Here is a 15,249-nt window from a genome sequence, read left to right as displayed (position 1 = left end):
ACCAGACTTCATTTAACCAGCAATGTAACAAGGGTTATATAAATTTATTCTTTCATGTAACATTTGATTAGTTTGAAATTCTCCATTTGTAAATGTTTCATTCCATAGTTTATTTATTTATTTACCTTTAAAAAAAATCACTAAAAAGGATCCATCCCTCCCCAAATACAATCTGTATCTGCTCTATATTTACAGATAACTGGTCGCTATAAAGGCACAATATTTTAAAACGAATGCTTCGGTACTCTTTGTGCATTAATACAATACTGACAATACTGAATGTTGCGTTGCCATTTTTTCTCCTCTCGTGGAATCCAAATGAGTAACAAAGTTTTGCTTTCCCAGTGGGGTATGTGGGTGGGTGTCTCAGTGGAAGGGGAATTTCTTATTCCCGTTATATCTCAGACATTCTTTGCTTCAGTATAGACCACTGCAGCTTAAATGCGTCTTCCAAGGGTATCACTATCAAAGCATTCGGCCATTTGAGTTCAAACTGGGGGGGAAAATATCACAAAATCCAAGAGAGAGAGAGAGAAATCTCCAGTGGAATACATTGTGGGTTAGGTCTCAACGTAAACCAAAAGACTCAACTGAATCACTCTGGCACAGATTAAACAACGTTAGTTTTCCACATGGGGTGAAATGCTTCACCACCTCCCGAGGTCCTGAACTTCTAACAACAAGGGCTGTGCTTCACAACACAATGCCGAGTTTCCCACCGAAGGGAGCAGCCACGATAAAACACGTAGCATTCTTTGAAAATATCTGGACCTCCATTATGTACAAATTGACAGACAGACTATGTTTCAAAAGAAAAAAAAACCCAATATTTGTTTCCTGAATAATGCACAACTCCAGACTGAGAAAAAGCACTTGCTGTGCTCATCCGGCCGTTTTTTTCCCAAAAATCAGAGAAATATCAGCAGCTATTTCAGCAGGAGTGAGAAGCTGTTGAGATGTCATAGGTTGTGATTAAAATGAATTCTGACGTACAGCTGATTATTATTTTCTAATTTTAACTAAGCTTTCACCTTTCTAATCTTCCCTTTGTGTTGGTGTCTCCTTCATGACGGAAATGAAATATATCCACAAAAAGTGTCAAAACACTTCCTCACCTCTATGTTGCATATTTATCTATACATATATATATATATATTTAAAAACCACCATGGTAATTGTTAATGCCTTTCTGGAGAGTGGTTTGCCTCCACCCTAAAGGGTTTGTACATTGTACATAAATAAAAAAAAGGAAAAATTACAGTACAAGTAATTCACAATATATGCAATGGGAATGTTGTTTTTCTTCTATTGATAAATTCGTGTTCAGAAACATCATTTTGCATCACTGAGAGGCAACTTCATTTCATCCTTCATAAATTTATACCAAATCATTTGACAGAGACAATATAATTGGATTTCTAGATCTTTTACAAGGTGAGAACATCACTGTTTGCCCTACCAAGACATCCCACAAATTCTTTGCTCAAATACAGAGTTCTGGAAGTAGCCCAACTCAAAACCTTGGTGGCAGACAATCGTGGACTTAAGTCAAGGAGGCAGATGTCACAACCTGACCAGCTCTTAAATGGGAGAATCATGTCAGCAATGTCCCGTAGGGGAATAGAGACAAGTCTTGTCAAATGAAATGTATGCTCTGTTCAAATGAATGAAGGGCCTAGAGATATGCTTCATGTTCCTCTACCATAAACTCTTTAGTAGAATCAGTTTAATTTCTTATGCGCTCTAAGTGTACAGGTTCTAAAAATAAGACGTTTGCTATAAATAAAGTGTCCTTTAGTGGCAGTTTATACTAAAAACAGTCCTTGGTTTGAGATCATCATTAAAATCCGGTTTAGCATTGAAGGCAGCAGCTAACTAGGATTAGCGATGGCAACACACTCTGTTTTGGTCTTTCACTGCTTGGTTTGCAGCGGGCAAACTCAGTCGCAAACATTTCTCAAGACTTCCTTCCAAAGGAGGCTGCAGACTCCTCTTCATAGAACTGATTACGGGAAAATTCCCTACAGTTGTCTAAATAAAACCATCACCATCCTCTCTACATTTCAACTCGTTAGTACCTTTTATGGGGGGGGGGAGCCTTTTCACCTGGAGTGGAATGCACCTGGCAAACATTGGTTAGCGCCACTACCGTAATCTTTTTTTTTCCCATGGAAATTAGAGGAAAGTAATAAAAATTTCCACAGGAAAAGCAATCCGAACACATAAAGTGCAGAAAGACCTCTATTAATTATTAAGCAGTACCAGAAATTTCCTTGATAAAAAAAACCCATAAGCAATGACCCCCTCTGGCATCCCTGCCCATCACTCTCTATTCAAAAAAGTTTTTAAAAAATCCATTCAGTGCATACAATATAGTTATTATAAGTCATAAAATACCAAACACCCCAACCCCCCCCCAATATTATTGCAAATTCTGTCCAATCTAGAAGAGTAAGGCGTAATCCACATTGGGTGCGTGGAAAGACAGACAAGTGTTCTTTCTCTCTTTCTTTCGCCACAGGAAGTTGTGCAAAAAAAAAAAAGACTTTGGTCCTTGGTACCTAAACTCCCAAGTGCAGAGGGTGGTGTGCAGTGGTGATGGTCCACAGGATTGCCGTATCCATGGAGTTGTGCAGTCAACTGTAAAAGCCTCCTGTTCCTGCTACCAACGACCGCTCACGCTGGCAATGTCCGAATGGTATTGGTGAGACAGCCGTCCACTAGCGCCGCCTTCCAGAAATGAGGCTCGGACATTGGAGGGTTCAAAGAGTTTTCTTCGGTTTTTGTTCAGTTCTGTGTGGGGAGTGGAGAGGAGAGAGAAGAGAAGCTTCTCTTCAAAATTTGGACACCAAATGCAATCTAGCAGGAGGCATTTTTACTATTTCATAGACCAGGGAAACTAAGTCCAATCAAATGCAATATGCACCTGTCGGGTGCAAGCAATAGCAATAGCAATGGTACTTAGACTTATATATCACTTTGTAATGCCTTAAAGCACTCTCTGAGCAGGTTACAATATGCTTTATTGCCCTCAACAATCTGGGGTCCTCATTTTACTGATCTTGGAAGGACAGAAGGCTGAGTAAACCTTGAACTGATCAGGATAGAACTCCTGGCAATGAGCAGAGGCAGCCTGCAATATTGCATTTTAACCACTTGGTCACTATGGCTCATCCAGTCGGATTCTCTGTGGTCCTCAATGAGAACCACTTGTGAATAGCCTCAAGCAGAAGCTTTATTGCTAGGCACCTGTGTTACAAGAATGTCACCCGAGTGACTGCATTCCCTTGGGAATGGTCACATAAAGCTTCAGGGAATCTGGAGGAGCTCAGACCGGTGCTATTTTCTGCAATGCCAAGACTCCAAGCTTGGTCCCTTCTTAACACCTCCCTCCTCTCTAGCTGGAGATTCTACCACAGTACCCACACAAGATGTAAAATAATTTAGGATAGATTTGGGTCATGAAAGGCAATAGATCTGTCACAGGTTTATTGAGACAATTGTTTTGGTTTAAAATGAAAGAGGCATCAAGCTGCCAGCACATGAGATATACCTGTCTCTCTTCAAGGGGACCCTATAAAGACATGGGCTTCCTTATGGGGTTTTGCATGTCCCTGACTATAAATCATCATTGATGTTAAGGTAAAGGCTCCCCTGCACATGTATGCTAGTCATTTCTGGCTCCAGGGGGCAGCGCTCATTTCTGTTTCTAAGTTGAAGAGCCAGCGCTGTCCGAAGATGTCTCCGTGGTCATGTGGCCAGCATGACTAAAGGCCCACGGATCACAGTTACTTTCCCACCAAAGGTGGTCCCTATTTTTCTACTTGCATTTTACATGTTTTTGAACTGCTAGGTTGGCAGAAGCTGGGACAAGTAACAGGAGCTCATCCTGTTATGAGGTGCTAGGGATTCAAACCGCTGAACTGCTGACCTTCTGATAGACAAGCTCAGCGTCTTAACCACTGAGCCACTGCATCACTGAGCCACTGTGTGTTACAATCTTATGGTAGGCGAAACCTAATAGAATTTCTAACTTCACCTACCAGAAGTAACTCCCAGGGAAATCAATGGATCTCAGATTGAAAGATACATGAGTGGATTTACGAGGACACAGAGAGAAATTAAGGCTGGCAGAATAAGGGTGGACAAGAATATGGCTACACATAGGGGTACTTTTAGTTTCTGAAAACAGACATTCCCCTGTCAAGAAAAAAGAAGAGAATTCTTAGAAACTGCACAAGCTAGTGATTTTCCTTTACCTGAGATTGCCAGAAGCATTTTCCTTCGTGCACCAAAAGTGGTAATTCCAAGCTCTTTCAGATCCTGATCTGTTAGCGTGAGGAACGTCTGAAGATCAATCTAGGAGAAAACACAACAACACCATACTCTAAGATGCTCTTCCACCGAGAGGGCTTTTGTGGGAGAACATTCTGCTAAATATATTTTTGTACACAAATTGGTAACAAAGGAAAGAAGTCAAACCATTATTTCAGTTCATGGTAATTACGTCTATTAACAACATACAAAGCACGTTAAAATCAAAGGAGCAACATTTTTATAACAAATGCAACAGATTATTTTGACAGCCTAAATAAATAATAGAAGAGGATTTAGGAGCTCAACCAAATGAATCACCTTGGAATTCCTTCATGGCATAGAATTCCTTCAAATCTCGTTTGGTGAGTCATAAAAAAATGGCTGGCAGAACAATTTGAAAGATGTTACTGTGTTCTAAAATTAGTTTATATAAATTGAAAATATCTGGATCTTTTCCGAGCTGTTGCCAGTGAATTAATGTACATTATTTTCTGAAAGACAATCCCTTTTAGTTATTTATGACAGTTTCTGAACAAATTTTTAAATTACTGAGCCATTATTGGTATTCCTTTATGCCCACAGGTTAATTGTCTGTATGTCCCAAGGCTGATGAACTACTGTAATACAGAAAATTAATTTGATTGTTGTGTTGGTATTGCAAAATATTAGATAATTGCATTTCTCTTTGGAACAGTGATTTTAAAAGTCAAAGAAATCACATCAGATGAAAAACGTATAACAAAGTCATATTAATTTTTATTCTGGCGTGTCAGTATATACAAACACATACTTGTGCCTCACATGTCTGCACGTATGTTTGCATATGCATAGAATGTTTCAACTATCTCTCTATCAGTGAATATAACTGAGTGAATTAACACATAGTGTGAAGATTCACCGGAAATTCCATACTTTTTCTGCAGTCCCATTGAGGTATCCTATTCTGATCATTTCTTGGCCACCAGTCTTATATATTTGCTTTTATTTATTTATTAAACTTATTGACTGCTTGCCTTATCACAAGGTAACTCTGAGTGGTTGGACTTCACATCATCAAGATCATTTGATGCTCTGATTAGTATTTCCCAAGCAGTGAGTAATGGGTTTGCTGATAATATCCAAATCAGACTCCCATTCCTTCAGAGAGCTAGTTTTTTTTAGATATGATTACAAACCACAGAAATTGGATTGAGACTGCAGAACTGGCTCTCTCAACATAGCACTTCAAAAACATCGAGGGCTGAAGCTAACTATTCCTACAGCCAAAGAATGAATATGTGGTCTTGATTGTCAGAGTATGAATATTCATGGACTGGAATAGATCAGCCAATGGGGACTGAATGGAGACATGGAAACAAGGTCAACCAGTGAATAGGCACAGCAATAAGTCAGCCAATGGGAGCTAAATAGATCTGAGTCTGTGCAAAGAATTGAAACAGAAACTAGCAGTATGTCTGGGCTTGTCTGCTGAAATGAAACTAGCTGCTTTTGTCTGCCTGTGCCTCTCCTGCCTTGTCTTTACTTGGAAGAACCACCTGTTGGTATTGTACATTTATTCATCTATTCTTATGTATAGAAAGAAGTTAATAAATCCTGCTACATCAGTTATCTGTGTGTGCTTCTGGATTTGAATGTATGCAACAAACTCTGACAGGTTATAGGCCCAAAGCACACAGAATACTGAATTGTATTTAAGCTGAGGACTACCTGTGTTTAGAAAGAGAAATCAGGCAGAGAAAGATTGCAGGATGGCTGCTGTTGAATTTAAGGAAAGCTCTGTGCCTTGTTTAGGACAGAAGAACTATATTATTTGGGCTTCAAAGATGGAATGTTTCCTGAAGGCTAAGAAGCTGTGGAATATTGTTGTAAATCCACCACAGGTTTTTTACAGCTGCTGTTCAGAGGCAGCATGACAAAGCAATGGCTGATATCATCTTGAGTTTAAAAGATGGAACAGTTCATCAATGTAGCTTATTTAAAGACTGCAAAAAAGCTCTGCCTGAGAATAGATGAATAGTTATTCATCTATTCTTAGGTAAATAAAGAAGTTAATGAATCCTGCTGGATCAGTTATCTGTGGGTGCTTCAGGATTTGAATGTATGCAGCAAACTCTGACATTGATTATCAATAAAAGTGCCACAGATGGGAGCAAAGCAATCAAAATAGTCTACAAGGAACCATCACCATCACCAAACCTTTCACAAACACTGACCTCTTGTTGCTGAAATATGTCTGTGTATTTACCCAGGCCCAGTTTGCTGAATAACTCAGGTAGGTCAGATCCCTTAAACAGACTGTTCAGGTTACAGCCGTTGCTTCCAATCAGGGAGGAGATGCAATCCATGTAGTTGCTACTGCTGAGATAATGCTCGCCTAGATGTTCAAGAGACAACAAGCTTCTAGTTAGGTTGAGTTTGCTTTAGGCCGAGGAGCCCCTTCATCTGCTTAAGTTCTGGTGCTTGCAAACTGCCAAGAAGTACTGAATTGAATCTCTAAAGGACAATAGGGGATAATCTTATTTTTGCCCCTCCCGAATGTTGAGTGAATGTTGAGTTTTACTGTCAAATTTACTTTGTGCACATTTCTTTTTGGTATTGTCCTACACCCCCCTTCCTTTTTTGATTGTAAGCCGCCCTGAGTCCCCTCAGGGAAAAGGGCGGCCTATAAATAAATAAATCTACAAATCTACAAATATTTATAGCTCAGGGTTCAAATGAGGGGTCCTTGGTGCTCTCTAGCTTGCTTGTTTTCTTGAAGACATTTCATTATCCTAACTAGGTAACATCATCAGTGATCACTGATGATGTTAGCTAGTTAGAGTAATGAAATGTCTGCAAAAAAACAAGCAAACTCAGAGAGCACCAAGGACATCTCAACTAAATCTCTGCCTGATGTTGGATTACCAAGCATTTTCATCTTTATTTTCTTGGAAATAGAACACAATAAATATTGGTCAAAGTAAGGCAAATATTGCATGCCATCTCAAACGTGGAGGGCACTGCTTTGGGGCACCCTAGCCAATTCTATCTCTTGTTATGTGGCCTGGGAGAATAAAATTATATTATGACATTTGGACATATAGAAGAAGAAACAAAGTCATCACAGAGGGAAGAAATGTGACACCAAGCTATTATTGTCACCAACTCTCTAATGTTTCTGATAGGATGTAGCAGAATTGGGGGAAACATGATAGCAGTATTTCAGTATTTGAGAGGCTGCCACAAAGAAGAGTGGGTCAAATTATTCTCCAAAGTTTTGAAATATACACTAACAATAATAGAAAAAGAAAGGGAGAGAGGAGGAGAGAAGGAAAGGAAAACGGGGGAAAGAAGAAAGAGGTAAGGAGAGGAGGATGGAAGGGAGAGAAAGAGGAGGTGAGAGGGTAGGAGAGGGAAGAGGAAGCAGTAGGAGAAAGGTAAGAGAAGAAGAAAGGAGAAGGAGAGGAGGAAGGAAGAAAGTAGAGAAGGGAGGGAGAAAAGAAAGGGAAAACAAGGAGGTATTACAAAAGGAGGAAGGGATGGCAAATAAAGCAACACAAACTCTACATTATAACCTACTAAATGGAATAATAAATGCATAAGAATGATAAATGTAAAGAACAACAACAATTATGTGAATGTATACTTAAAATGGTATGTAAGAGAATAAAAAAAAATTCTTTGGAAAAAAATATTCTCTAAAACACCAGAGGGCTGGACAAGAAACAATGGATGGAAACTAATCAAGGAGAGAAGCAACCTGGAATTAAGGAGAAATTTCCTAACAGTGAGGACAATTAATCAGTGGAACAGCTTGCCTTCAGAAATCATGGAAGCTCCATCACTGGAGTTTTTTAAGAAGAGACGGGACAGCCACTTATCTGAAATAGTATAAGTTCTCCTGCTTGAGCAGGGGACTGGACTAGAAGACTTCCAAGTTCCCTTCCAGCTCTATTCTATTCTGATAGCCTATCATTGATAATTATAGCTTGATGCAACTAACTGACCTTGGTTTGTCTAAACCAGGAGTGTCCAAACTTGGGAACTTTAAGACTTGTGGACTTCAACTCCCGGAATTCCTCAGCCAGCATGGCTGGCTGGGGAATTCTGGGAATTGAAGTCCACAAGTCTTAAAGTTCCCAAGTTTGGACACCCCTGGTCTAAACCAAACTGGAGCTAACTTTTATTCAAATCAGTAGCTCTGCATGAGAACTCTGACCTAACCAACGGGATAAATCCTTACTTGATTTCTGTTTCCGTTTAGGGCTGCTGATGGAAGAAACAAAGTCGCCCGGAGCAGTTGAACTGATGCCATTGTGATCTCTCCAGTTATCGGAATCGCTCCCGCTCCCCAGGTGTTCCCGGCTGTTGGATCGGGAGAGAGACATGGAGGAACCCTGCAAGGAAGTCAGCAGGAAGAGGTATGACATGTGGAGATACTGTCAACTTGGCTGTACTCAAGGACATGGTGCCAATGTTGCAGCCCATAAAATCAATGAGCAATGTCAACTGCAATAACACAAGGGCTATCAATAGATACAAACTAAATGTAATCTGTTCTAATCTTGACTGCAGGAAAAACGATTTCAGCAATAGAGTAGTGAATGTGTGGAACACCCTACTTGATCCTGTTGTTAGTTCCTCTAACCCCCATTCCTTTGACCTTAAGCTGTCTACAGTGGACCTTATGTGTTTCTTAAGAGGTCCTTAAGGGGGAGTGCATATGCGCATCAGTGTGCCTACCGTCCCTGTCCTACTGTCCCCATTTATATGTACTCTTTGTATGTGTTTATGGCTATGTTTTCTTATTTTTATCCATTTATTTGTGCCATTTTTCATGTGTTTTCATACTTTTCCTTGTACTTGTTGACAAATAAAAAATAAATAAAAATAAATATTTTGTTAAAGAATTACTCTTGTCATAGAAGTCCTAGAGTCCTTTAGGGAAAGGCATACACAAATAAAGAATTACATTGGCAACACTTAATTTGTGTCATCAAAGCAAATTAATGTTAACTCGTCATCTGTGGCACACTGTGTCCTGCTAGGTTTGTCCCAATTCAGATGGATCATTTTTTTTAAGACCGTGGACGGCTCTGAAAACAACCTGATGCAAGCAGGGAAAACAAAAGAATAGATTGTTTTTGTTGTTTAGAAATTATTTTTCCCACATGTTTCAAGTGTAGGAAAAACATCAATCTCTGAAAAAAAAAACAGCTTACAGAGCAGAGGACTCAGGCTGCGGCTTGATCCTGGGACTTTAGCCAAGTGACTCAGATACAGTCTACACACACACACACACACACATATACAAACACACACACAGTGTGTGTTTGTGTGTGTGTGTGTCCACTAATACACTCCTAAGGAGAAAGAGAAAATTTTCTGGAAGATAACACGAAACTGAGATATTTATGGCATAAACAAAATCCAATGAATGAAGATTGCCTCCCGCATGCATACAAAAATGTTAACACAACCCGCAGTTTCATGAAGGCCTGGAGGAGTCACGCAAAGACATCTTTGTCAGAGGGGACCTTGGAAGTCCCAGCAGCAAACCTCAGACCTAATCAGCTCAAAGTTCAGACCGAAAACCTCAAATTTCTTCTTTTTTCATGCCTAGCACACACTGCAGTTGTGCATACCTCATAGGTTGTCGACATAGATGGTTTGTAGGCTACGTGGTTGGCCCTCCTCAGCTCCTTAATTGTTTCGGCTGGCATCGATTTGGAAAAGCCCAACCCACTCCAGGTGTTGGTGGGAGTTCTCACCTCCGTAACAACAGGCTTTTTCAGCATAGCTTTAAGGGGGCAGGAAGCATATTTATAAGCATCAGTATCTTTTTTTCCCCATAAAAAGCAGCCAAAATTCTTTAGGCAGGAGATGATCAGACCCAGAAAATCTTCCACTCTGCTTTACCACTTTTCAAATGTTTTAAACTTGCTAGGGCCACTTCATATTTCAGTTTATATTTCTGAACGTGCAGCAAGAGAAGATTATGCTAATATGTGATGTGGTCTGAAGAGCGTATACTGTACCTATTTCTACACATTGCATACGTATTTGCTCGCACAAAGTACATTAATTCCTATAAATTACATGAAGGTAAGTTTGGAAGCTAATTTAGATCAATATTTTTATAAAGCCAGAAGAGTCGTTCTGAAGTTTCAGAAGACGGAAAAGAGAAACCTGAAATCTTCAGAAGTAGGAAGAAACCTAAAGCTTTTCAAATGTAGAATGCGGCAAGATGGAGCAGCTGCATTTAAAAAAAGAAAAGGAAGTCGAGGATCTTTTGTTATTGTTTTATTTCTTATCTCAATTTCAAGCAAGAAGCAGAGAACAAGCCCAGAAGCATAGGGGCAAACTGTCGAGCAAATATTTGATGGAAGGATTTTGCTAGCCAAGAAGAGGATAAGTATAGGATGAACTCTGTGTTATAAAAATGGAAGAATGCATCTGTTTAGACCAAAAACAACCTCACTCCCTTTTCAAAAATAGAGTACTTGAAACCTGCATCTTGCTGCATGCCTTCATGTTTGATGGCTGCAGGAAACCTAAGGAGGGAGTTTAAGGCATCTGTTACAAACCACAAGGACATCAGAATGGCATCAAATGGTTCACAATATCATTGCAATGATGCCATTGGGGCCAGCTGAATTATATAACCATTAAATCTGTACACCGAGATGCACATCACAAGGCTTCTATGAGGCCTCTGCGGGTTGAAGGTATTGAAGGAGGGCATAATTGGCACACTCCACAGGGCACAGTGTTTTCTATCATACTCACCTCATCTTTCTGTGACTTTCTTGATTCTTTTCTTTTAATGAGTCAAAAATACATACAACATGCTGATGTGCACCTATCTGGAATGTGCCAACTAAATGAAGAAATTGGTCAGCCTGAAACCTTGTTTGTCTTTGTGGATGGTGAATAACAGAGTTCTGACCAGTTCTGGAGAACAGGTAGCAGAAACTTTGAGTGGTTCAGAGAACCAGTAAATACCACCTCTGACTGGCCCCACCCACATCTATTCTCTGCCTCCCGAGTCCCAGCTGATCAGGAGGGAATGTGGATTTTGCAGTAACCTTCACTTGCCACGCCCACCAAGCCACGCCCACCAAGCCAGCCCACGCCCACCAAGCCACGCCCGCAGAACCGGTAGCAAAAATATTTGAACCCCACCATTGGTGGTTGCATAAATCTTTCAACCCTCCCGAGTGGCAACACTTGTGATATACACAAGTGATATGCACTGCTTAACACAAGAGAAAAACAACTCCCAAAACCTGGGCCTTTTGAAAAGTGAAAAAGGCAAATAGAAATAGGATTATTATTTTTTTAGAGTTGAATGCAATTAAATTTCACTTTAATGTATGGTGATTAATGTAATTCAATTGTATTCTGTTCTGCTCTGCTTCATTTCTCTTCTCTTCTTATTCCATATTCTACTCTACTCTACTCTACCCTACTCTATTCCATTCCATTCCAAATAGTCCTGTAACAGGCAGGGTAAATGTTCTGATCATCGCCCCATAAAAAGGAAGATAAAAAGAGATCCTGTTTGCTCAGAAAATTTAACCCCAGGAGCCTTTCAAGGGGAAGAAAAGGAACAAAGACCAGTTGGATTGCAAAACATGTTGTCTAAGCTACAGTTTCTCCACTGGAACAATGACAGAGCCCAAGCCGAGGGCAGAAGGGAATGGGTGGCAGGGGGAGGGCGAGTGCAGCCTCCTTCATCACTCTGCTTACAAACAGAAACATGCTACAAGTCACCGTTGTCCCACATACCTTTGGTTGCCAGTAGCTTCTTCTGTTCGTAGTCAAATGCCTAGAAAGGAAACCCAGAGAAGGCAACTTAATCACTGTCCTTGCTAAATGTCATGCCTACACTCTTCTCCACATGCCACAAAGGCTTTGACCAGGATCCATCACTTTCTCTCGGAGGAACCCTTGGCACCACCCAACTATGTGCCCCCAGTCCGATGAACCTTTGATATACTTAAAACTCCCGTTTAAAACCAGCTAATTAGGGCTGCAATGTCCACTAAAGAAAAAACTGGGAGCATTAGCAATGCATTTCAATGTATCGAGAATCTTCAGGTGACAGCCTCACTAGAAGAGCAACACAAAAATCTCTGGTGCTGGTTGTATTAGTGCAACACAGAGACTGCTCTACCAACAGAAGGGAATATTTGTAGCTCGGGGGTCCTCAGGGCTCTCTGAGCTTGATTGTTTTCTTGCAGACATTTTATTACCCAACTAGGTAACATCATCAGTGCTTGAAGAGAGTGGGGCTTACTCTCAGCAATCAACTTCTACATAAGCAGGGATTGACTGACACCAGGATTAATATTAGACTAACAATCAAACAGTAAAAAGCATCCCAATCAAGGAACTGCCCAAGAACATCACATCAACACTGGCAAGGCAAACCAACTGTCTCTAAACAGAGATCAAACCCCACACCCTTCTAGTACAATACTAATGATAGCAAAAACACTTAGATTTATATACCGCTTCACAGTGCTTTACAGCCCTCTCTAAGCAGTTTACAGTCCATTTGCCCCTGACAATCTGGATCCTCATTTTACCGACCTCGGAAGGATGGAAGGCTGAGTCAACATTGAGCCTGGTGAGATTCGAACTGCCAAATTGCAGGCAGCCGGCTACTTCAGTAGAAGTAGCCTGCAGTACTGCACTCTAACCACCGTGCCATCACAGCTCATGATGTTACCTAGTTGGGTTGTGAAATAGCTACAAGAAAAAAAGCTCAGGCACAAAAGTGCTTCACGGAGTAGAAATCCATCCTTGGAGGAGTCAATACCTGCATGTCCACATATGTCGACTGGGGGCCCAGGTGCGCTCTTTCAGAGTTCTGCTGTGCCGCGGCCGCCCTCTCTGCTGCCCTTTCGCTTCCAGGTGCCTTTTTATCAGCCACTGTGGTCTCTGAAGCACTCATCTCAGAATCCGACAGCAATCTCTCGCCCGCGCTACAAAAAGACAGGCACTCATTTTAAGAAGAGATGGAATGTATGACTTATGCTTTGGCTAGTTAGACAGGATAGACTATAGAAAGAAAAGGGTTCATGGTGGAACTTTAGAGAGAGAGGTAAATTTATAATGGTGCTTGTTAAAATATGCATGACTGGGAGAGACATGGGAACAAGGTCAGCCAATGAAGAGACATAGCAATTACCATATTTTTCAGAGTATAAGACGCACCAGAGTATAAGACAGACCAAGATTTTGAAGAGGCAAATTAAAAAAAAGCGTTTGCACTCTGCAGACCTCCCCAAAATGACCCACTTTTTTGCAAAAAATGGCCCTGGTTTTTTTTTTTTTTTTGGTCAAAAAATGGCATGCATAGCCTTGAGGCTTATAGAGTGCTCCTGGGGCCTGGGGCGCAAAAATGAGCAAAAATGGGCTGTTTTTCACTCATTTCTGCCCTCCCCAAATACTGCTATGGACTCTCCAAGTTCTCTCCAGAATTTCCTCATAATTCAAGGGCAAATTCAGGGCGTTCCAACCTGCTTCTCTCCTTCAGTTGACTGCTAATACTGCTGCTACAGCTAAAGGGGAAAGACACTCTCTGGAACTCATTTTGATTTTATTGTTCAAAGTGGGCCAGAGGTGGGCATCATATAATTTAACAACCAGTTCACCTAGTGCAGAACCAAAAATGTGAGCTTGCACGCGGCTTCAAACACATGGTGATTTGATGTGCGTGGCTTCTAGTACACCTTCTTGGGCAGGCGCTGTGAATGGAGTGGGCTAGGCATGGAAATCAGCTGGGATGGAAGGGCGGGATGAGCGAGCCAGAGAGTGAGATAAATAGGACTGCATAACAATGGGGCAGGGAGGCGGGCCCAATCAGTGGTTGGAACTACTGGCCTGCTTGAACCGGTCCGAACTGGCAGCAGCCAACCTTTGAAGGGGGCCCTGGAAGGCACAGCTACAATCTTTTCTACTCTTCTGATCTGCTTGTTTTGCTGTCTTAGAATATGAAGAGGATTGGGAATGCTAGTGAGTAAATCATTTTACTGGATCCCAACTGTCCCCGCCATTAAACAAGCAAGGAGGAAAAGAGGATGCAGTTACTCTCTGTGTAATCCTCTCTCAGAGTTAGTGAGGTGAAATCTTTTACATCTAACTTTCCCCCAAACAGAGTCCCCACTATGAATCATGATCTACCTCAGAAGGAATTTGGAAAGAAAAATAAAGATGCTTACAAATAACTTAATCCTGGACTGAAATATGCCACTAATTTTCTCAGAAGAACAATAGCTAAGAGATTAATGATAAATAAATACATAGGTATTTGCCAGTATTACTCTCACAGCCTAGCAAAAACCATATTTACAATGTTGGGACTGTTAAGATTGATGAAAGGGTAATATTATATTAATATTGCACAAGTAATATAATTTTGAAAAGGGACATGGTGGCTCAGTGGCTAAGACGCTGAGTTGTCGATCAGAAGATCGGTAGTTGTGGTTCAAATCCCTAGCACCGTGTAATGGAGTGAGTTCCCATTACTTGTCCCAGCTTCTGCTAACCTAGCCGTCGAATGCATGTAAAAATGCAAGTAGAAAATTGGAACCACCTTTGGTGGGAAAGTAACAGCGTTCCGTGCGTCTTCGGTGTTTAGTCATGTCGGCCACATGACCACGGAAACGTCTTTGGACAGTGCTGGCTCTTCGGCTTTGAAACGGAGATGAGCACCACCCCCAAGAATTGGGAACGACTGGCACATATGTGCAAGGGGAACCTTTATCTTTACTAATATAATTTTGAGGGGGAAAGCACATGAACCAAATAAAAACCATCAAGCGGTCATAAAAGATCATGGCTTTTTCACTGTGCGTGTCACATAAGAAGCTCCCTCCAGGGATGTGTCATGAATAGTGTGTTTTATTAACACAACAACCCCACAGAAAACATGTTAAACAT

At 40.9% G+C, this 15,249-nt stretch overlaps 1 protein-coding gene across 1 annotated transcript in view; it reads right to left on the bottom strand.

The window, feature by feature from the left end:
* Window positions 1-312: 312 nt before the first annotated feature.
* BICC1 (BicC family RNA binding protein 1) overlaps window positions 313-15,249 on the bottom strand; it is a 125,257-nt gene continuing 110,320 nt past the window's right edge. The window contains exons 15-21 of the mRNA XM_032231947.1: window positions 13,124-13,289; window positions 12,088-12,127; window positions 9,942-10,096; window positions 8,540-8,693; window positions 6,531-6,691; window positions 4,260-4,359; window positions 313-2,793 (exon numbers count right to left, since the gene is read on the bottom strand). Of these exons, the coding sequence (XP_032087838.1) occupies window positions 2,663-2,793; window positions 4,260-4,359; window positions 6,531-6,691; window positions 8,540-8,693; window positions 9,942-10,096; window positions 12,088-12,127; window positions 13,124-13,289 (907 nt within the window). The 3' untranslated portion in view covers window positions 313-2,662. The remainder of the gene's footprint in view (window positions 2,794-4,259; window positions 4,360-6,530; window positions 6,692-8,539; window positions 8,694-9,941; window positions 10,097-12,087; window positions 12,128-13,123; window positions 13,290-15,249) is intronic.

Source organism: Thamnophis elegans, chromosome 15, assembly GCF_009769535.1.
Source record: "Thamnophis elegans isolate rThaEle1 chromosome 15, rThaEle1.pri, whole genome shotgun sequence".
NCBI classification, from domain to species: Eukaryota; Metazoa; Chordata; class Lepidosauria; order Squamata; family Colubridae; genus Thamnophis; species Thamnophis elegans.
This window is presented reverse-complemented; position numbering and strand designations above follow the sequence as displayed.